We start from the raw sequence: 22,586 nt of genomic DNA, 5'->3' as shown, positions 1-22,586 counted from the left end.
GATCTAGGCTGCCAATAAAATCTGAAAGGAATTGTCTCTACGGACTACAAAGTACTAAATGATTGTCTCGAATGCTTATCAATGCAATGTACCATATGAACCCAAAAATAACGACAACACCTTCAAAATCAAAATTTTCGAAATCTTATTTTCTTAATCATCTCTCTTCGCTGTCGGACAAAGAAACAATCTTGTCTGCAAAAGAAAACAACCAGGAGAAGTAAGTAGGCCAGCTTGGCTCAACCTGGATGTCATCTGCAGCCTTGGTGCAGGCGCCGCACGTGCTAATGACACCACGTATTGTCATCATGGGAGAACCACAGTGTGTGTGTGTGTTTGTGTTTGTTGTGTTTGCAAACTAACCTCATCTCCAGGTCATGGCTCTCTTGAGGAGTGAAGCTGTACAAGGCCACGTAGGTGTTGAGCTTGAGTGCATCTTTGTGAAGCTGGCTGTCCTCCAGCTAGACGGCAAACACAAACAAACAACACGGCGGTTTGCTTTTAGAGGTGAGTTCAACGCAGCACTCCAAGGAACACAACTACAACTTGAAACTGATCTAGTCTTAGGCATAATAGCTCAGGAATCTTGTGGTAATACAGTTGGGGTCTCCCCTACTCCTGGATCATATATTTGTGAGTTCTCTGTACATCACAGACTTGATATTACTGTAAGAACTAGAAGTCTATTATTTTGTCCTTTTAAACATATCTTTGCTTAGTAAGCTTAAAACATATTTTTTCTTGATTTTTCTCATGGTACTAATCTACGATATACGTATGTTAATTGCGCTATTGGCCTGGCTGACTTCTTAAAGATATCACTGATAACAAAACGTAAGTATTACATGTGTCTTATCCATATGCTTTTTGTTATTTAAATGGCACAAAATGCAGTTTGTGAGCAGTTTGTGAGAGTTTTTTAAGTTGTCAGCATGGGTCAAATATGATTACGTCTTAACTTCAAACATTTTTTTGCAAAATGTGATTGTGTCTATTGAACTGCATAACCAAATGGTAAAGATCAGACGATGCCCAGTGCGATACATTGTGGTTTTATGGATTTTTTTTCCCCCCTTTTCTTTTGTATACTATTTATTTGGACTGTCAAAAATAGCACGTTAATGGCGATAACGAATTTAGTTCATTAACTGTGCTATTTACGTTTTGTAATTAACACATACACATCATGGCAAGCCATGTCTCTCTGTGATGACGACAGAAGGCGGAAGTCTGCTGCTTTTCTAACTTCAATCATTCACACTCACATTCATACCTATGGACAATTTAGAGTTGCCAATTAACTTAACATGCATGTTTTGGTAGGAATGTGGGAGGAAACCAGAGTACCCAGAGAAAATTTGCGGTGAGCGGAGGGGTACACCCTGGACTGGTCGCCAGCTGGTCACCAGCTATATAAAAAAACACCCGCAGGCTAAAGATGGCAACCTCACAAAGCTCAATCCACATTTGAAATGCCATGAACTAAAAACAACACAAAAGACATTAATTTATCAACCATAAAAATAAATCAAACAAATGGGCCAAGAATGTCAATAATACACAACATTTTGCTCCTAATCGACTCAGTTGAGTTGTGACTCATTATGGATCCCGAACCTAAATTGGGGAAACCCTGTAGTAAGATACCCACACTGTTGAGATCCTAACCCTCCTCAATGCTTTTAAATAATTATTTTTCTAACTGTAAATATAACCTTGGCATTCCGACAAAGCACACAGCATCTTGTTTACGCTTTACCGATAAACCAAGGAGCTGCGAAAGTTGAACTGCAATCTGTTCCTTTGAATCCACTGTCAACAAAAGTGTGAAAAACAGGATCCGGGTTTCACCGATGATGTTAAAACGGGAAGTTGTCGGAGAAACGTTGGCGCCAAAACTGGTGGGTGTCCTTCTTTTGTGTCAGTTTAAGTGTGGCGCCTGCTTGCTACATACAGTACCACACTCCTTGCAGGGACATTTACCTTGAGGACATGACTGTTAACATCACTTTTTCACACTACTTTATATTACGTATATACGTATATACAGTATACTTTTTTCAATATTAGTATTTTTCTTTGTTGATAGGGTGAGTGTAATCACAGCTTATTATATCTGAGGTTCCCACTTGGCTCCTGAAATTGAGTGCCCCATCTCTATTGTTTTTTCCTGCAGCATCTCCATCAGTCTGTCCATTAGGCGGGGCTAATAAACCTGTCAGAGGACACGTTAACAGCCCCGCCGCTAGCTCGACCCACTAAACGCTGCAACGTGATACACGAAAGTCACTTCCCTTTTTGACAGATGCACTGCTCCATTGCTTGCCCGAGGAGAGTAGAGAGTTGTGTATTTGCCTTGTATGGTTATTTGTTTGGTTGGTTGGTGTTTGTCCTAGTATCTGTGGTCTATTTTCTCACAGACGGCAGAGATAAACATGTTGAACTAAAAACGTAAGCAAAATCTGCACTCCAGGAGAAGTTCCTACACAAATTCCATTAAGAAGAAAAGGGTGTTTTTTATAATAGAGATTCAAGATTTTCTTCCTGTCTTACTTCAGAGAGAGAATAAAGCAGCAGAGATCCAAACAGTAAGGTCAAGGCTTGGCTCTGTCAGTGCAGGCCAGTGCTTATGTCAGCTCCAATTTGATTTATTACTGCAAGAAAAAAGAAGTTTTCCTTCTATTTCCTGGGAACTGAAGCGGTAATGGCACAGGGTATTTAAAGCATTTATGACGACTGTATCCAACTGGCAAAGTCTCCAGGCATAAACCCAAACACTACATCATACTGTATCTCCAAATGTTTCTCACCTCAGAGTCGTGGGGCGTTCTCTCAAGTGGGTGGTAATGCTCTGCCCCGTTCTCCATAACCGTGAAAACTGAGAGAAAATAAACACAAAATTGAATTAAATTGATACAGTCAAACCTATCGTGCAGTTTGTGTATGATTTTCACCCCCAAAAAATTCCTAGGTTTTTGCACACGGTCCTGGTTTTTGTACAGCATGTGCAGTAAACAAACTAGTCTCTTTGCATCATTCCGTGAAAAAGAGTGTTTTGTTTGGGTACTCAATGAGTTGCTGCTATGGGGCCAAAAAAGTGCACTTCCACATGAAGAAAATGGAAAACACAATTGAATTAAATTACTTTAATTATTATTCGTACTGGAAGTCTGGACCAGTGGTTAGCCATACAGTCAAAAGTTCTGGAAGACCTGGGTTCAATTCTCTGCTTGGGCCTCTCTGTGTGGAGTTTGCATGTTCTCCCCGGGCATGCATCGGCTTTCTCTGGGTACTCCGGTTTCCTCCCACATTCCAAAAACATGTTAGGTTGATTGGCGACTCCAAATTGTCCATAGGTATGAATGTGAGTGTGAATGGTTGTTTGTCTATATGTGCCCTGTGATTGGCTGACGACCAGTGCAGGGTGTACCCCGCCTCTCGCCCAAAAACAGCTGGGATAGGCTCCAGCATACACACGACCATAGTGATGATAATTAATTGAATTTACATTATTTACTATGGAAAAATTGCCTTTGTTTGGGTACATTTTCAATTTTTACCTTTTGGAACAGAATAATCATGAAAACCGAGATTCCACTGTTAATGAAAAATGTAAGACAGCATGCTATTATGCCCCAAATGACTGAGCAGTCGATCTGTATATTTCGTTTTTTCACATCCGCACCACCAACCCAAAATGTTACATATTCGGCTGAGCAGGAGGAAAAAACAAAAGGGTAAATGCTTGTTTGATGGATGATACAACTCTGACAGACTCCTTGTGGGACGTTTTTCACCGCGGTGTCACTACATGGCTCAGACCCAACAGCGACTCACCATCATCACTGTGCTTTCTTGACAGCTCCTGTCTGCTGCTGTGAGCCACCGCTTCCTCTGGAACATTATCCAAGTCACTGGTCTGCAAAGACAAGGCAAAAAGAAAAAATAGGTAAGAAGCCAAAAATCTCCACACAAAGAAAAATTGGATGTTAAGAGCTGTGCCACACAAAGATAAGGTAGAACTCTTCTGCTTCTGAACCGCTACACACAAGAAGAGAAAAGTCAATAATAGTCAACCCTTATTTTTTTTTGGTGCTGTTATTAAATCCCAGAGTTTGACCCTTGACTTGAAATTTCTCACACAGCTCTATGCACCACCCAAAACAAAACACCTACTGTAACTTCAGGGTGTTTAACCGAATCACTACCAAAGTTGGTACACAACTTTAGAACAGTTGTCTCTAACCTTTTTACACCCACGGACCGGCTCATGTACAAGCCTGGAGTTTGTTTTTCAGAGAGAAGATTATAACCTCGCTGTTTGATGGATGCTAACAGCACACGCATCCACACTAGCATGGATTTTATGTAAGGTTGTGCACCCAACAAATATGCATATTAGACCTCAATAATGTAATCAAACCTAACCTTTATACATTCTCACATAGTATCAGCATTTTGGACCAAATATGACGCAAAAGAAAAACAGTATAGTAGTCGATCCGTGCAGCATGGGAAAAAGAAAGCATATGGACACAACTACGGTGCATTCAAGGACCTTCGAACAAAGTGGGACGGGTCGCCGTTTACCTTGGTTGGAAAAACATGGCTGCCATCATGCAAAGTGTCTTTCAGGGCCGTAGATGGGACTCAGCAAGTAATTATCCATAAGTTATTGACTCGATTATAAAACGTTTGAGTTTATCTATATTAGATGTCTTCCAAAGCATTTTGACCACAACTAATAGGGGCACTGTAAATGTCATATTTGTAAATGTGGATACACATATGGTGTAACAGTACAAAAGCAATTCATCCTATAATTTTTTTATGTGTGCACCAGGAAAAATGTCCACACAAAGAAAACATGTCCCCACAATAAAGGCGGGATGTCAAGGGTGATGTCACACAAAGATATTTTTCATTACCCTATGAGGCAGTTATGATTGAACCCTGCCTGGCAACAAGCATTTCTGTTGAAAGGATGTTTTATTATTACAGTGCATCCATGCACATTCACGATTCAGCATTCACGGCCCTGCAAGTCCCTGATAATACAGGTAAAATGTAAAGCATACGTTTTAAAAAGTCTTGTAAAAAAAGGCCCATCGTTATTAAGTTTGTCGCTACGCTTCACTGATGTTTTTTTTTGTATTATTTTGATCAAGAGTTGAGATTTCACACTTAGTAAGACGTAACTTGAACGCACCATAGTTGCAATGAGACGCAAAAGTGAAACCTATACCTATGAGTACCTATGCATTTTATGATTGTAAACGTGTTTACTAAATCTGTGAGGAATATAGACAAGCAAAGGGGGGAGGGGTCCTGTCTACTAATTACCACAATCACTCATATTGCAAATGCTGATCTGAAATCAGAGTAGAATGTCCACATGAAGCAAGCAGGAGGCTTTGGAGGGGTAGGGAGCGAGCAGTTTGTCAAAAATAGACATTTGTATGGGCAATTACTTGTGGATTTTCACCACTCACTGTTGGCCCCAGAATCTAACACATGTGAAAAGCAGGGCTGTACTATTTGTATTGTCAATGCAGGAGAAAAAAACAGGTTTTACCAGTGTGTAGCCTCCCAAAGTGATTAGCCCTCTTTCACATAAACATGCCACCGTTGAATGTAGAGATGCAGAAGTGGCCTGAGAGTGCACAGCTCTTATAATCAGTCCACTTCATCTTGAAGGCTGTAACATGAGCGTTTGCACAACAGCTCCCTTCTAGACTGCTTGGACCAGAATGCCTTTATTGGTAGTGTTTATGGCTCTGCAGAGGTGGTATCTATTTGCTCCATCAGCTTCAACATGTCATAGGCAGCGGGGCCAAATAAACAACGTGTCCGAGGTGGACCAACAGTCGGATGTATGGGTGTTCGACATCATAGTGTTAGGTTAGGACAAAGATGAATGGGATGTTTAATAACATTTGACATAATTGCACTGTGGTATGTGTGGCATTATGAGTCCATGGGTATGCTACATGGAGTTAAATGCTCCACACAGAGTGGAGATGTGTTTTCTGTCACACATTTGGAATGCTTATTTGGTAACTTGAAAGAGAAGTTGACAGGTAACTTATCTGATTTGTGTGGGTTTGTGTCAAAACATTATTACAAGACTGTCATGAAAACTTTAATTTTGTCTGCTAGCTAATAAGATGCAAAAAGGGCAAGGGTGATTCTACTGCATTTAGTCATTAGTTATCTTGTAGGAAGGAACTACACACTAACGTCTTAACATTCATTCATTCATTTTCTACCGCTTTTTCCTCACGAGGGTCGCGGGGGTGCTGGAGCCTATCCCAGCTGTCTTCGGGCGAGAGGCGGGGTACACCCTGGACTGGTTGCCAGCCAATCACAGGGCACATATAGACAAACAACCATTCACACTCACATTCATACCTATGGACAATTTGGAGTCACCAATTAACCATGTTTTTGGAATGTGCGAGGAAACCGGAGTACCCGGGGAGAACATGCAAACTCCACACAGAGATGGCCGAGGGTGGAATTGAACCCTGGTCTCGTAGCTGTGATGTCTGTGCGCTAACCACTCGACCGCCGTGCCGCCCTACGTCTTAACATAACATGATTAGATTTTTAAAATATTTAAAAATGTCTAAATTTGTTTGCAAATGACAACCTTCTAGTCCGTTCTTACCGAATTTCTTTGGGGAGAGTCCGAACCACTGGTCCTCTTGGCCTTTTGAGCCAACGACGTCCCGAACCTCAGGGCTTCATAGACAGGGTCCACCTTATTGCCACAAGCTGTAGGGGAGCACACAAATGTTAAAGGCTGGAGAGAAAGCAATGTTAATACATTAGGAAGAATCAAGCTACTCACCAATGGGCATGACTTCTTTGATGCAGCCGTACTGTTCCTGGATCAGTAATGGCGAGCTGTAGTAGCGCCTAAATCCTTTTGGCTAAGAAGAGAAACACATGTAGAAACAGAGAGGAAATGATTTGCATCACTGGACTGCCTATCAGTCAAGTTTTTGGATAATTGGAAGAAGAGTTGACCGACGTGGCCTGTCAAACTTTATAACGTTGGAGCTTTATGGCGCCACACACGGGAGGCAACAAACGACTATGATTGGCGAAATCGCCAAGGCACAGCAAACCATGCACATGGGAGACAACAAGCAACGCATTCACATCCAGACCGAATTGTACGAGTCTTGCATGGTTTATTCGCTGTCAGATATGGAGGGAATTTTGGGGGTATCAACGTTGTTCAGAGGAGGAAAAGCGACCAGGGTTACTTGAGGACTCTTGCTCGTACCGGGTGTTGCTAGTATTGAAGATAAACTTGCTTAAACTTGAAGATATGTTTACTCTGCTTTTTTCTTTATATCCCGATATTCTTTTTTAGAAATGTCAAATAACTGAATTTCGCATGTCGCCCTATCGAGCAAGTTCCTTTGAAAATGAATGGAGTAGAAGCAATGTTGCATCCCGTGTGTGGTGCCTTTTAGACAGTACCACCATGAGGAGGATTACTTGGAAAAGTAATAGCACCGTGTACACAGTGGGGCTGCATGGTTTGGCAAACTTTTATGTTTCTGAATGCAACAGTTCAACAGGAGAAGCAAAAGAAAAAAGCCCTTTAGGCAATGGCAATAATACTGTGTATATTTGACAAGCGTTGTGACTAAATGACTTCTCAGAGATGAGAGATTTGTTCGGGTCAGAAAAAGTCAAACTCTAACTAAAACAATGCGAGACAGAGACAAACAGAGCAAGCCTTAAATGTTCACTAATGGGTCTAGCTGCACACCAAGACCACAGTGCAAATGTCGTCATAGAAATAGTCTCAGTTACTGAGCAAGATAATGGAAAAATGATGTGGATGAGCACACAGAATTCCACCTTCTGAAATTGCTTTACATCTGAATTAAAAGACTGAGAGCGATTACGGTCCTAAATCATGCATGGCCGTCATAAATCATCACCTTATTCCACGGATGACATTCAGCGGTGGAAAAAGTGGGAGACTAAAGTTGTGACTGAGAATTGGTATCCTTTTTCATGTATTATTTACCTTGATATCTGAGTAGCGGGGGTCATATCAGTGCATGTGTTTTGGCACCAGCTTCCTTAGCTAGAAGCATAGTGAACAACAAAATGATGACAGATTTGTCAACTGTGTCATTTGGGTCATTGTATTACCATACGCTTCATGCTGTGGTTGCTGTAGAAACAGATCTCATTACGATGCAGTGCTTTCGTGCACCAACGTGGCTTTTGTTGGGTCTCATTAGATCGTTACAGGTGCACGGTGACGGGGAGGGTTCTCAGGCCGAAGAGTAACAAGCATGCCTGCAGATGTATCCAAGATTAGAGTTGAATTTAGAGCTGCGTCCCGCTGGGGAAATTTTTGTCCGCTTTGACCTCTCAACCTCATTTTCCACTCCTGAGAGCAGATCACATCATCAGGCCCTTCCGCTCATCGCCTTACTGGAAAGATGTCTTGACAGGATATACTGTTCACCGGGTATCACCTCTTTTGCCATGAATGAACTTTAAAACAAATAACTAAGAAAAAATAATTTATATATATATATATATATGTATGATAATTTGTATATATATATAGTATATCGGGATCGGGATGACCTTGGTTCGATTATCCGCTTGGGCATCTTTGTGTATTCTCCCCGTTTCTCCGGGTACTCCGGTTTCCTCCCACATTCCAAAAACATGCTCGGTTAATTGGCGACTCCAAATTGTCCATAGCTATGAATGTGAGTGTGAATGGTTGTTTGTCTATATGTGCCCTGTGATTGGCTGGCGAACAGTCCAGGGTGTACCCTGCCTCTCGCCCAAAGACAGCTGGGATAGGCTCCAGCATACCCGCGACCTTTGTGTGGATAGGCGTCATAGAAAATACATGGATGGATATAATGTGTCAGGTAAGGTTTGCCAAAGTAAATCGGCACCATCCATTAACAGTAAGGTTTCATCTTTTCACAGCAAACTGGTTAAGACTGACTCAACAGGGCCTCTGATGGTTGCAGCTCAGTACTGCATTACATCTAACGTGAAGGTCAGCATTCGTTATCATAATAATATAATATAATTGATAATTATTTGTGATTATTGATCATTTCAATTATTCAATTGTTCTTAGCCCACAAAAAAATTATATTTTCTATTTAATGCATACTACAATGTCTTTCTTCTCTTTTATGAATGCTACAATCGGCATTGTAAATTTGCAAATGACCCTGTAGGGTGAGGCCGACATATCTGTTGGCGTGTCACAGTCACATGACTCTAACAAAGCTGCTCAGGGTTGCAATCGTATCGATCCTGCAAGCCCTCATAGGCTCATGGTGACAGCAGGCCAAGGCGGAGGTCAGCGTTTTTTTTTGTCAGTGGCGTGCTGTGTGACAATTAGTTAGCCGACTGACTGGCAGGGGAATGATATAACGATGAGGAGGAGGAGGAGGAGGAGGAGGATGACGAAGACGGGTGGCTAGATAGAGTCACAGATGTACTGACACACTCACACATACAGTAGAGTGTGACATCTGAATAAGCACATTCTGGTGGCAAATCCTTATTTTGTTGATTATGAAGAATTTGGTTGATAATGTGGAATCGATTGATGATTTGATTAATCAGGTCTTGAAACAAATGATTCAAAATGGAGCGCAGTACTTGGATGTGACCAGCAGAGGTGCTATTGATTAAGACTAAAATAGACTAGTGATCTTAATTATACATGAGAGGTGCTCACCAGTTTGCCCATGCAGCGCTGCTGTCCCACGCCGTTCTCACATTTGTGGTGGAGGCTCATCTTGCAGGCTTTGCAGCGCAGGCCATGCTTTGCCGTGTTGCCCGCCAGGAACACCACGTGCTTGGCTGTGGTACCTGGTATACATACAAAGACTTCAAATATTTTTGCGTCACATTACATTTTTAGGCTTTTGCACCACGAACTGCACTAAATCTTACGTCAGTGATTCTCAGTTATTTCCTGTCATGTTCCCCCAAAGGCACATGAATGTTTTCACACACCCCGCCCAATTTGAAATGCTAGAGAAACAGACAATATTTATTCATTTATCTGTACTGTACACACTGAAGTTGAAACTGAAACCAGGAAAATACAACAAAATGGACAGCATACAAGTGTATTCAACAATCAAATTGCATGTTGAGTACATTTCGACATATTGACAGGTGTGCGCTAACATTGAAAGCCTCTCGCCATCCCCCCTGACAGTTCACTGCGCTCACCCCTGTGAAGACATATTGTACAATATATGTATGTAATGGTAATAATGGCTGGTATCCAAGGATAAGAAGATAAAACATGATACCAAAAAGTATTTTTGTATTGAAATCACCACAAGTCACATTTTCATGTTTAGCACTGTGTGCCTGGTAAAAAAAAAACAAAAACATATGCTAACATGCGCTATTCGCTTGCGACGCCGTCACAGGGTTTGTGCCATATTAATGGCTGACTTTGTCCAGGTTGACCAAGAGGGGAAGGAAATTGAGTGGAGCTTTAACGTGCCATCCATCAGACACACAGTTACAGATATCTGCTGGAGAATACCACGCCGTAAAGAGAGTACAGCGCCTCACTGCTGTAGCTCATGTTGTGTTGCAAATAGACATTTGAAAACTTTGACTTTAAAAAGATTCAGCAGTTTGGTTTGCCATTTGTCATTGAGCAGCCAAACCAGTGCAGAATCACTACCACAGATGATCCCATTGACTAAAATTCCAGCTAGAGAGTTACAAACAAACAGTAAGAATACTTTTTGTCTTTGCGTTGTTAATATACTGTTGTAAGATCTAAATCCGGTGAGGTCATCTGACCTTAAAGGAACATATCAGGTTGTGCTTTAATGATACTGATACTTTGTCGTGGTGATCTGCAGCTGCTCAACAAGGTTTGGATCAAGATCACGTTTATCACGTTTTCCCCTCTCACTGTAACTGGTGGGTCAGGTTCCAGCTTCCAGCATTGGCTCCCATTACACTCAACACGTGCAGAGAAAGCAGAAAAAGAATTCGGCCTTGTTGCTTTGTAATCTGAAATTGAATGTAATTGCATGATTTCGAAGGACATTGCAAGAACAGAATGGGCTAATAATAGAAAAAACATAGCCTGTCCTTGTTCTAGTAAACAGACCCCAGTAATCAATGGCTCCTTTGCACATTTTCACACGCACACAGCGTGGGCGGGGCCACAGCATGTGCTTACTGACCAATCAATACAGAAGCAAAGCTGACAGAGCTGAGCAACAGATTGACCTCTTAAATTAAAGTCAGACAGCTAGCATGCTTGGATGAAACTGCACATTAAAAGTAGCTCTTTATTGGGATCCATTTTGGGTAACGAAAGTGCGTTTACAATAGGAACATATGATTTATTCCAGCCAATCAACAAACTAGATTATCCTCACAGATGGGACTCAGTTACATCTGCTATGCCTTTTGACTTGTTTCGCGTTCTCCTGAACTCAATGCCTACTACTGTCTCGTTCTTGTCAGAGCGCAGACTGCTAGTTGCAGAACCCGGACACGATACCATCCAACAAACAGAGCGCTTTGTCATTTATGTCATTTACTCCACTCTAGTGAGTGTCATTCTAGGTAACAACTGTAACTAATGTCCAGATCTGTCTCACTGCACACACACACACACGTTAATGTCCTTGTCAAGCTGCTGTCCATCGGCTCGTTTGGTCTGACTCACTCCAATGCGGGGAGCAGAATGGGACGCCTCCATACTAGCAGCTTAGCGCATCACAAACTGACAGTTGGGCAATGGCGGATGCTGACATGAGTGTGTGTGTGTGTGTGTGTGTGTGTGTAGGTGTCTTTCCACTCCACAGTGACATGGTCACATCTGTGAGGTTGCTGCTCTTTCGGGAATAGTCTTGGATAACCCTCCAAACAAACCTCTATTAATTTCTTCTTAGAATAGCCACACATTGATCCACTAATCCAGTCTACACCTCCTTACTTCCTGCCAATAACTCCTCCACCTCCTCCTCTATTTACACGCTGACCTTTAAGCGCTCGCAGACTAATTACTTTCAACCATATCAGTTTTGCTATTAAAATACAAAGCCAGAAAATACTCCTCAATAGGAGAATTAATGTAATAGGACAGAATTACAGGGTCAGATTAACCTTTTGTATCTTTTATCCTGAAAATATCAAGTGTCCTAAGTACAAAATATCAAGTGTCCCAGTACTTTTCATCTTATTCAAGTCACTGATAACTCCAAAGCAAGAAAACCTGACTAATTCAAGACATTTATTACACGAAAAGCTGATAAAATACTCTTATTCCAAGTGTAAATTACATTTCACCCTCTGTCAGACACGCTTCCTTTCGCCCACGTAGGTGTTTATTTAATTAGCAACTTGCTGCAATCGATATCACCGTCAGCACACAAGTATTTTTATGTACTACTGAATCTAATTCACTTTCATAAAGCACCAGTTTACATCTGAATTTGTAAAAAAAAAACAAAAAAACACGAGTAATGTTCCATCATGTGCAGTGTCTCTTTGTGTGTTCATACTTTTGATTTAGTTTTCCTCTTATTTATTTCATTAAAAGAGTGCATGTGCTGCAATATAGCTCAAGCCTATTTATACAGTATGACACACATCAGACATTTCATACAATAAGGGACTGTGATGCAAGAAGCAGGTGGGTGTTTAGTGTCGCCTGTCTGCGCCTTGTAAAAAGAATGTTGACTGGATTAATAATGATTCGTATACTGTTGGTAATGATGATGACACTTGCTTAAAATAGAGGAGAGAAAAAAAGGTTTGCCAATTGTATGAAAAGCCTGTTCTCACCAGTGAAAGAAAGAATACCTCAATTGTAATTCAGAATTATGAGAGAAGAAAGTCTTTGAGATAAAAAGTGAAAATTACGAGATAGACAGTCATAATTATGTGATAGGAAAGTCATAATTATGAGAGGAAAAAGTAGAAATTAAGAGATAAACAGTCATGATGAGATAAAAAGTGTAAATTACGAGATATAAACTGTGTATGTATCACCTTATCTCGCGCACTTTGTATCTCTTGATTTCGACTTTTCATCTTGTAATTAAGACTTTTCACCTTTTCATAATGATGACTTTTTATCTCATAATTTTTATGTTTTAATCTCATAATTAGGACTTTCTTATCTCAGTATTGTGACTTTTTATCTCGTAATTTTGACTTTTTATTTCATGACTTATCTCATAATTATGACTTTTAGGAGAAATGCTACACAATTTCAGGGATTTTTGGTATACCCCCCCCCCCCACACACACACACAAATCTTCAGAAGTTGGCCTTTCAACGCGGAAAATTCACCTTAACTCGTTGATAATTCATAATTTTGTGATAGAAAAGGTAAAATGCCCAGCATATAGCCTGTATATAACACATTTTCTTTCCATGTTATGTCTTTATCCTTTGCTGATAATGTTTTGGTGGTCCTTAAACGCACCATCGTCCTGTGCCAAAGTTTGTTTGGCTATGGAAGCACTGGCTTTGACAGTCAATGCGGCCTCAAATCTTGCAAGTTCATCTATTATGGTAAATTGTTACCTGAAGCTGTGTGGATTATGTAGACGCAGAAACATCAAGCCTGCTAGCCTCTTGCGCTATGTCATAATCAGACTAGAAAGCTAACAAAAGAGACACACATCAACCCCGTACCTACGATCATGTGGTTGCAGACGTCACAGAAGGTGGGCTTCTTGAAGATGTGCTCCATGAAGCAGTGCCCGGCCGAGTCCACCTGCAGAGGGTTGCGTGTCTGGGAGCGTGACGTGGGAGGAGGAGCACAGGGGATGGCGGGCGGCACCGGAGGGATGGGCAGGCTGGTGGTGTGCGGTGGTGCCATCCCGATGTAGAGGTGGCCCGTGCTGCTGCTCACGTCAGAGAGCAGCTCCGTCTTGTTGTCGCCACTGCTCCGGAAGAAGTTGTCGGCGCTCTTGCTGCGGATGCTCTTGGTCTTGAAGGACAAAGAGCGCTTGAGCTTCTGCAACTGAAAGAAACGGAAGTCTTGGTCAGTCATTTGGAGCGGAATCTCTAAAGTCGAACCCCCCTTGAACACCTCATACACTTCGGAATTCTGTTATAACGATGCCCATAAAGTCACACAAAAATGTTGAGTTGCGATGCCTGATTTAACGCGAGCTGTCAGAATGAGGGCAGAATGATTAACTGACCATGTTTTGCTTTTTCTTTGGCTTATAGTAGTTTTTTGCAACACTTATTTCTAAAAGGTAGACTGGCCATATTTGGATGATTTAAAAGCATTTCCGAAATGTCTTTCCTAGGTGCATTAGTTACGCTACTTCCGTCAACAACAGCAGCATAAAAACAACAACGAAACTTACAATGTCCCCTCTCATTGTGGTGGCTGTATCTTCCAGCACAAGATGTGTGCTCCAATCCTCAGTTAAAAAATGTTAAAAGCAAACGAGCATCCTGTTGAGTCTTCTTAGCAAAATTGAGAGCTAGGTATCCACTCTTCCGTCTGTGTGTGACTCTGACACGAGCGGCTAGTGAGGTGTTGTGTTACTCTGCCAGATATAGTTTTTTGTGTTAGCCACTACAATAACAATATCAATGTAGCTTGGTTAATATCCAAGTCAGTTATGTACTGTTAATGGAACACTGTTGGTGGTTTTTTGAGGGGGGTGTTTTGGGCTTGAGCATCAAAATATGGAAATTTTACCCATACATTGGGCCACTACTTTTCTCCATATGGAGCACATGTATCAGCATCATTAACTGTTGTGTATTTTATGAACTGCTTGTATTGTTTCTTGAATGCACAACCATGAGCCAATTCAAGAAACAATACAAGCAGTTGATGTTTGCTAAATACAAGGATGAAGAGTCTTGAACCAGTCATGATGTGCTATATATATCACTATATTGACACTTACCATGGTACCCATTATGTCATTGTATGGTCATATCACCTCGTACTTTGGTATGTGACAAAAAGTAAATAAACAAAAATAAATATATATATATATATATATATTAGGAAGGCAGGAAGTGAACAAATGTAACCGTTACTGATTGTAAAAGTACCAGATGGAGGGGTAGGATTTAATAAGCTTTGCTTCTTTCCTACTCCTTTTGTGGAACTGTGAACTGATTATGGGATGCCCTCAATTGTAATCTGATGCATGTTCAAAACCATTACCATTAACATCACCATGTGCGTTTTGATGCAATCACCTATAGTCCCCCACCTGGAAGATGTGCTGTGCAGCTGATCGCATCAATACCATTTGTCACACAGTGAGCTGCCCACTGCCTGCTTCCCAGCCAAAGCATTGATCAATCTCATTATATCCAACATTGACAACCTCTCATTTAATCTCATCCTCCTGCACTCGCTATAAAGAATCCCAGCCCGACTGTAATAACGCTGTGAGGGCTCTTATGTGGGGAATTGATTCTGTTCTGAAGCAAATGAAGAGTGGAGGAGAAGTCCTAATGAGTCTTTATGTCCCACTTAGGCTGCACAAACCACCCTCAAAACATACAAACAGAAGATGATCGCTCATATTTTCATGGAAAGCATTATTTTTGTCTAGTAATATTGCAGCAAATAGAACTATTTGACTGCTTATCGTTGCAGTGTTCGGTTGGTGACGATCAATAAGCTGTGTGGGTCACAAATAATCAATTTGGGACACATGTACACAATACATTGTCCTCAATTTACTTCACTTGCACACACGCACCCTTACCAGCGATAAAACATCAATACTGAAGAGCTAGTATATGCTTAAGCTATAAGTAGACACAAATGTAGTTCTACAGTATATTGTATATAAAGCATGGGAGCCTAATGACAAACACAATCGAATGAAATGCAAACCTAAAAGTGCAGCGACACACCACATAATCTACAAAAGCTCTTAATAGTCAAAATGAAATGACATTACATAAATATTTTAATACAGTTCAATTACAATGGTTCTATACTGTTACATTTAAAAATATACATATATTCTCTACAAAAGATGATTATTAAATGAACTACCTTTTCACTAAATGACACTAAATGCAGCTCTCTATATGTCAGGCATGGACGCTTAATGACGAATCACCCAAGCGATGCAAAATCAATTTAATAAATCAATTAAAAATAAAAATAAACATGTAAAATTAAATCAAACATAATTATATATGCTATAAGTGCAGGCACACAAACAAATCATCAACAAAAGCCCTTACTGTAATAGCCAATGCATTGCAATGACTGACTTAAGAGTTATCTTACTGTATATCATGTAATATATTGCAATGCATACAACATGCACGAACATGGCGCCTCACCTTCCGTTTGGGGTGTTCGGGCCTCACCGTCTTACAGGAAGGATTAAAAAAAACAAAAAACAAATCCAGCTTTACTTCACATCTTTAGAAAGGGAACCTTAACTCCATATGACATGCAGCCTCGCAATGAGGTACAGCTATAGTGCTTTTGAGCAAGGGTTCCCAAAGTGAGGTTCAGGAGCCGTTTTGCGTCATGGGACGATTTTATTGGGTACCTGATTCTATTCTGTTGATCGTCAAGCAGGCACACGGTTTATTGTATTTTGGTTACCACATTTGGTTGACAGGGGGGGTTGGAGTCCTTTTAGCAGTGCTAATTATGGATGGTACAAGTGCAGTGCATTATACCCTTTTAAAGTTGCAATAATGTGTAAGTATACGTTTGGTTATTTGTGCGGAAAAATAAGGGTTTGTGTTAAAGGTCAAATAAATATATATTATTTTACTTCATCATATCAAAGTCATCCCATTAATGAATCCATTTCTATAAGTTTTGATGGAATTTAAATTTAAAGCACTACCTTAACATTCTAGCACTTTTCAAACCTTTCAAGAATTTTAGTCCCAATTCCCATCTCCCTTACCTTGGTCTCCTGGTTGGCAGTGTTGGTTGGAGATTTAGGAGTCTCATTCTGGTCCCGCTCTTCCTCTTTCCCCCCACTTTCGTCCTGAGTCTGAGTGTTGGCTGGCGGGATCATCCTGTGTCTATCTCTAAAAATAACAAGTAGAGTTTGTTTCCTCCTCCTCTTCTTTCGTCTTCCCCTCAGTTTTATCTTCCAATGTTTACATCGTGTCCATGCCTTGAAAGTCACCGTGACCTGGGCAACTTCTGCCAAGTCATCCAGAATGTCTGAGAAAGAGGAGGAGGAGGTCCAAATCTTATTGGAACACAGAAGAAGGTGTCTAAGGTGTCCAAACTGAAAGTGAAGGGAAAAACTGTTGGAGGGTTGCTTGAGAGAGAGTCTTCTGTCTTTGTGCTTGAAGAGCAGACTCCTCCACATGCACGCTGCCTTCGCGCCACCATGAGGAAGAGAGGGAGGTACAGAGGGAGGGAGGAGATGGGAGGATCTTTTGGCTCATACAGTCAGTTTTGTGCCAGATCCAGCTGGTGGCTCCTTTTCCCCATTCTTATTTTATATCCAATACAGAGCAATGACTCACAGACAAAATGAATGTCTGTTCATGCTTTTGTAGTTTGGGCTGTCATTTCCTGTTCCTGTTCCAGTGTGGCATCTTTTTTTTGGCCTATGGGGCAGTCATGATGGAGCCCGACAGTTTATGCCTAGCATCAAACTGCCACACACCGACGTGATGTGAGTAGGAGACATTTCTGTTCATCTACTCTACATTGCTTCATTTTAATTGTCACAAATCACAAATAATTTGGGTTGTCCTTGCATTTTTTGTATGGTATTGCCACTATAGAAGAGAAAATAACCAGGGCTGTCAAATGTTTGCAAATTTTAATCAGATTAATCACAGTTTTTAAAATAATCATCACTAATCACCATTCACAATTATGTCTATGTTTTTAATGGTTGGGCTACTATATGGACCTCAGCATATATCACAATATTTTGGGGATGATTCACAATATGATGATATAAAACTATATGAAATTTAAATAAAAAGAGGTGATGATGCAACTCCACAATAGAAGAGCACATGTCTGGTGCCGTTTTAAGCTGAAACAACACAAATACGTTGGAAATACATACAGTACATGGTGTTGGGATGGTACAGCTGTTGATGTATTCAAGTCAATGAAGTTAGAAAAGTGATTCTAAGAATGGAATGGTAAGTTATATATAATATGCTATATGCAAATTAGCCCCCTTGTGGCTGTAATAATATCTACTACTATTCTCTATGAATGTCAGCACAGCTACTCCAAACTGTAAAACAGAAAAATGTCCTACAAAATACTCGGAAAGTGACAATTATGTTATTCCCAAGAATCAACTCAAGGCCCATCTGTTGGAGTAAGACGTCACGTTGCACAGGCTCCCCACCCTGTGATGCAATGTCCTTGAAGTTGCATTGTGGGACACAGGAGGAGGAGTAGGTGGAGGAAGAAGGTGCCAGCCTGCAGCCCCCTCACTCTGATGGGGATTCAAACACCCACCAACACCGTGGCATCCTGTTCAGCTTCCATTTCATATCCAAAGGGATTCCCCTCATATTATAAAGAACATCATACCCAAGGTGTGATGCCTTGTTAACATTCTGCCAAGACGCAATGTTCTCTACTCATTTTCTTGATTGACAGATCAAGAATGCTAGTGATTTAAACAACGAATATATCTAGGCTGAAGACCAGAAGGTACATATTTTTTGTCAGCGCTCTGACAATTTTAAACTTACATAAAATATTTTGTGTTTTTGTTCTATGTCAGAGAAAGATCCCAATGGACTTTGAAGGAAGTTACACTGAAGATGTCAGAGGCAACTTCCTGTTCAGGTAAAACATTCTGATCAATGTTCATTGTCAGCCGAAATTCATACTAATAATACACTTTTTAATTTTTTTCTTGAAGTATATATAACTTCCTAGCATTTCCAAGTAACGTGCCCAGTCTTTAAGACAAAGTAAAATGTAATAAAAAAAAAAGTGAGCTATCATCACGTCAGCCATGGACAAAAACAAAAAAATCACATACAGTGAGTCAATGTTGCATGTACAGTATGTGTGATGTTTGTATCAGCGTGTTAATAGTGTCGATGAAAAAAGCCAAGCGGTTGAGTCAGAAAGGAGGCGAGAGTGCACGTGCAAGAGGCAGAAATTCGTATTTTTCTCTTTTAGTTACAGTGGAAAAATTAAAAACAACATAGATGAGAGGGCAGGGGCAAGAAAGGGTTAATTATTCCAAATGGAAGGTTTCATCACACAAATGCTGTGTTTTACAATGACTAATTCCTAAGATAGGATTATTGGACACAAAGCACAGTGAGTGACCTGGAGCAAATAGGACAATGAGTGGAAAAACAACAGCAGCTTTTATTAGAAAGAATATTCTAGCCTTGCTAAATGTTCCCCGGGGGATGGGGGATGGGGCGTCATGTGGTCATATCGTCCCCCAGACAATATAATGAGGAAACATATAAACAAGTAACCTTACTGAATAGACTTTAACAAAACAACAAATTGACCGACACTCGGAATTCCCACTTTTTTCCCTCCGCAGATGCGTGCATGATGCTGTGTATTTTGGAAAGTGTATGAATAATGATCCTCTTGTGCTTGTGTTCTTTGGTGAGAGCACCACTCTGAAATATTGAACCGCCTTGCACATTGTTTGTTCATAGTGACGTCACCGCCTGCTATTTTTGAACTCCTCCAGATGTCGAAATCGGTGTGTAAAAAAAAAAAAAATCAGTGGGATGGATTCTTAGTGGATCCTTGGGAGACAAAACTGGAGTTCGTTTTGGGACATGGGAATGAACTAAATGAGTGTTGCCCTTTTGCGGTCGTTAATTAATTCATTATTGATCACTGTTTTGTGGTTGACTATGGCGTAGTATTCGTCCATAAATATTAAAAGAAAAAGTAGTATTCTGGCCATAGGCATAATTAATGTTCCATTTTGAGACATGACATTGAAATTGCATGGCATGACATTGAAATTGTTACACTGCATGGAGTCAGCCATGACATGCCTGAAATTCTCCTCCCATTCCTTGTGGAACTGGTACGTTTTGGGCTTTTTTGTCCTTCTTCCTCACTCCATTTTAAACCCTTTAAGTTTAGAATACAGTAAATAAAGGGAAGGCTAATTATCTAGCTTGCCAGCTTGCTAATGGTTGAAGCTAATGGTTGTCTTGTGTTTCAGTGATTTTGTATACTGCACATTACGGTTGAGCAATGTGGTGTAAACAAAGAATAATCAGAGTGTCGAGGTGAGGGTTGTAATTATGGTAAAGATTGTAATAAACAGGTTTTCTATGCTCTGACTATAAAAATGTTCCATTTATTAACATTGAGTCCTACTTAGTGGAAATTCACTTATCATGGTTGTGTCTGGAACCAATTAACTGCGATAAATGAGGGACAACTGTACACACATCTAATATTTTTTCATTCTTAACAGTCATTCAAATGTATAAGTATGAGAAGTAAACCAACAAAAAAATTCTCACATTATTTTTAAGCCATGTCCATATTATTAGACATGGAATAACATCCCTATTGACACTCCTATTATGTCTTATTAGAGGGACAAAGTAAGAAGAAACCACAGTTTGCAGAGTGAGTTTTATAGGTGTGCACTTGTATTATTACTACTTTATTACTATGACATTATTCATATTGAATCGATGGATGCAAGAGTATGTGCTGCTGTAGAAGAATGGCAGAGTGCTGTGTGACTACAGATTACTGTGGACTATACACACACACACACACACAGAGCATGAGTTACAGCATTGGGCAACTACATTCCCTAAGAGCCAAGGCTAATTAGGCGATCTCATTATATGTTGTCCAAGGAATAGTCTCGACAGGGCAAGTGACAAAGTAATGAGAGGTTCTTGTGCGTGTGTTCGACATATTATGATTGCTGAACTAAATGCTATAACACAGCTGTTACACGTGAGGTTTCTTACTGCACCTTCAACCTCAGCACAATATGCTACGTAATGTTTTATGTTACATGTTAACAGATCTTCACAGTTATGATTTTATATGAAGGGCACAGAGCACATGGATCACCAAACCCAGCAGATGTGTGTTGTGATGGGTCATCTACAAAAATATGATGCAATGTGCCATTATAGATTAGGATCGTTCCTCTCAGGCTTTGTTTATAAGAATGGCACAGTGTAATGCTCTAGTGCAGTGGTTCTCAAAATTTAGTACTGCTGACGCTGTTTAGCTCCAAACACGCAGCTTGGGTAGAGCTAAAGGTCAAAGGGGACCTATTATGCTCAATTTCTACCCTTAGTATTGAGTTATGGACTCCTGTAGAGCAGCTACACACATTAACCAGTACAGAAAACTTGCTAGATCTTCCAGAATCTCCACCTTTTCTAGCTGTATTTCCTTGGATTTCCAAAACGGTCTGTTTTAACTTATTCCACCCACGGCCCACCTCCGAGCATTCCCACTCCCAAAGCGCTCCTAAGTATCATACTCACTATATTTTCTAATTGTGTCTCTATAGGAGTTGATAAATGAATAAACATTTGGAGAGCTTATTGAAAAGTGTTTAGGAGCTACTGGCAGATCATGAGCTACTGGCTGGAGACCCTTGACTTACTGTGTATGAACTCAAAGAGTGGTAACGTAGGTTTGCGTTTACAGAGTGCAGGCATAATGTGTCTGACATTAATGCACCTTTCCTGGCGAGAGCGGGTGGCTTCTGGATTCAGCAACAGTTTAGCGGATATTTCATTGTCATCTACACAAAAACAGTCCCGTGTGAAATGGCATTGACAGATTAAAATATTTTTTTCTTGCTGGGAATCACCAACTCCAACCATTTTCTGCCTGAGCTTGCCTCAGAGAAAGATTTCCTGGCAGTCATAGAGAAAATATGTTGCCAAGATGGTTTGGAATGTCGTCAGATTTAGTCACAAAGTCCCCAAGTTGGCAAACTTGCAAAAAACTATTTTAATTAGCAACAGTCAAAATACACTTTCAACACACACACCATATTTTCGGCCTTAATAAGAACGGAACACATTCTGTAATAGTAGTAATAAAATAAGGGTGTATTTAAAAACTATCTTATATTATATTATTATAAAATGTTTGCAATTGCATCTGCAATGGATTTTGGCATTTATCTAAGTCATTTTATTCACAGATACAAGTAAACATCTGTGGTGATAAAATAAGTGTAAAAAGATAAATACAGAATAAAAAATAAATCAAAAAGGATATTCTAGGGCCCTACACTGCATAGTAATGATCATTTTCATGACTGCTTAAAACCAACGGCGACTTCTCTCAACTAATTCATGAATCTTAAGCACATTTCCGAATGTCACACTCCAAAGGTGTAAAAACTGATTGAAATGCCAAACACTTTCCTCCTGCAGTGACTGGAGCACGCCGACGCTCAAAAGTGAGCGCATCAATCTTTCATGGTGTTTTTCTATTTGATGGAGTCATGCTGCTGACCTGCCTCGCAACCCTTAACTGGTCTCCAGCTGGTCATCTCGGACCTTGAGTGTGTGGTGGTCAGCGCTAATGAGGTTGTGATGGCGGTGGCTAAAAAAAGCC

At 40.4% G+C, this 22,586-nt stretch overlaps 1 protein-coding gene and 1 long non-coding RNA gene across 3 annotated transcripts in view; one reads left to right on the top strand and one right to left on the bottom strand.

Moving 5' to 3' along the window:
• The window catches only part of stac (SH3 and cysteine rich domain), a 24,134-nt gene extending 6,777 nt beyond the window's left edge, over nucleotides 1–17,357 (bottom strand). The window contains exons 1-9 of one of the 2 annotated variants that reach the window (XM_058089915.2): nucleotides 16,948–17,357; nucleotides 16,364–16,393; nucleotides 13,712–14,042; nucleotides 9,755–9,888; nucleotides 6,854–6,935; nucleotides 6,671–6,777; nucleotides 3,838–3,919; nucleotides 2,811–2,878; nucleotides 364–461 (exon numbers count right to left, since the gene is read on the bottom strand). In XM_058089915.2, coding sequence (XP_057945898.1) covers nucleotides 364–461; nucleotides 2,811–2,878; nucleotides 3,838–3,919; nucleotides 6,671–6,777; nucleotides 6,854–6,935; nucleotides 9,755–9,888; nucleotides 13,712–14,042; nucleotides 16,364–16,393; nucleotides 16,948–17,061 — 1,046 coding nt within the window. In that variant the 5' untranslated portion in view covers nucleotides 17,062–17,357. The remainder of the gene's footprint in view (nucleotides 1–363; nucleotides 462–2,810; nucleotides 2,879–3,837; nucleotides 3,920–6,670; nucleotides 6,778–6,853; nucleotides 6,936–9,754; nucleotides 9,889–13,711; nucleotides 14,043–16,363; nucleotides 16,394–16,947) is intronic. The other variant, XM_058089917.2, reaches the window with a different exon arrangement.
• LOC144901727 (uncharacterized) lies at nucleotides 329–22,586 on the top strand. The gene is made up of 4 exons (XR_013629799.1): nucleotides 329–507; nucleotides 3,863–3,949; nucleotides 18,760–18,824; nucleotides 22,403–22,586. It is a non-coding gene; the product is annotated as an uncharacterized LOC144901727 (long non-coding RNA).

The sequence above is a fragment of the Doryrhamphus excisus genome, linkage group LG14, assembly GCF_037039965.1.
Source record: "Doryrhamphus excisus strain RoL-2023G ecotype Guam linkage group LG14, RoL_Dexc_Guam_v1.1, whole genome shotgun sequence".
Lineage (NCBI taxonomy): Eukaryota > Metazoa > Chordata > Actinopteri > Syngnathiformes > Syngnathidae > Doryrhamphus > Doryrhamphus excisus.
This window is presented reverse-complemented; position numbering and strand designations above follow the sequence as displayed.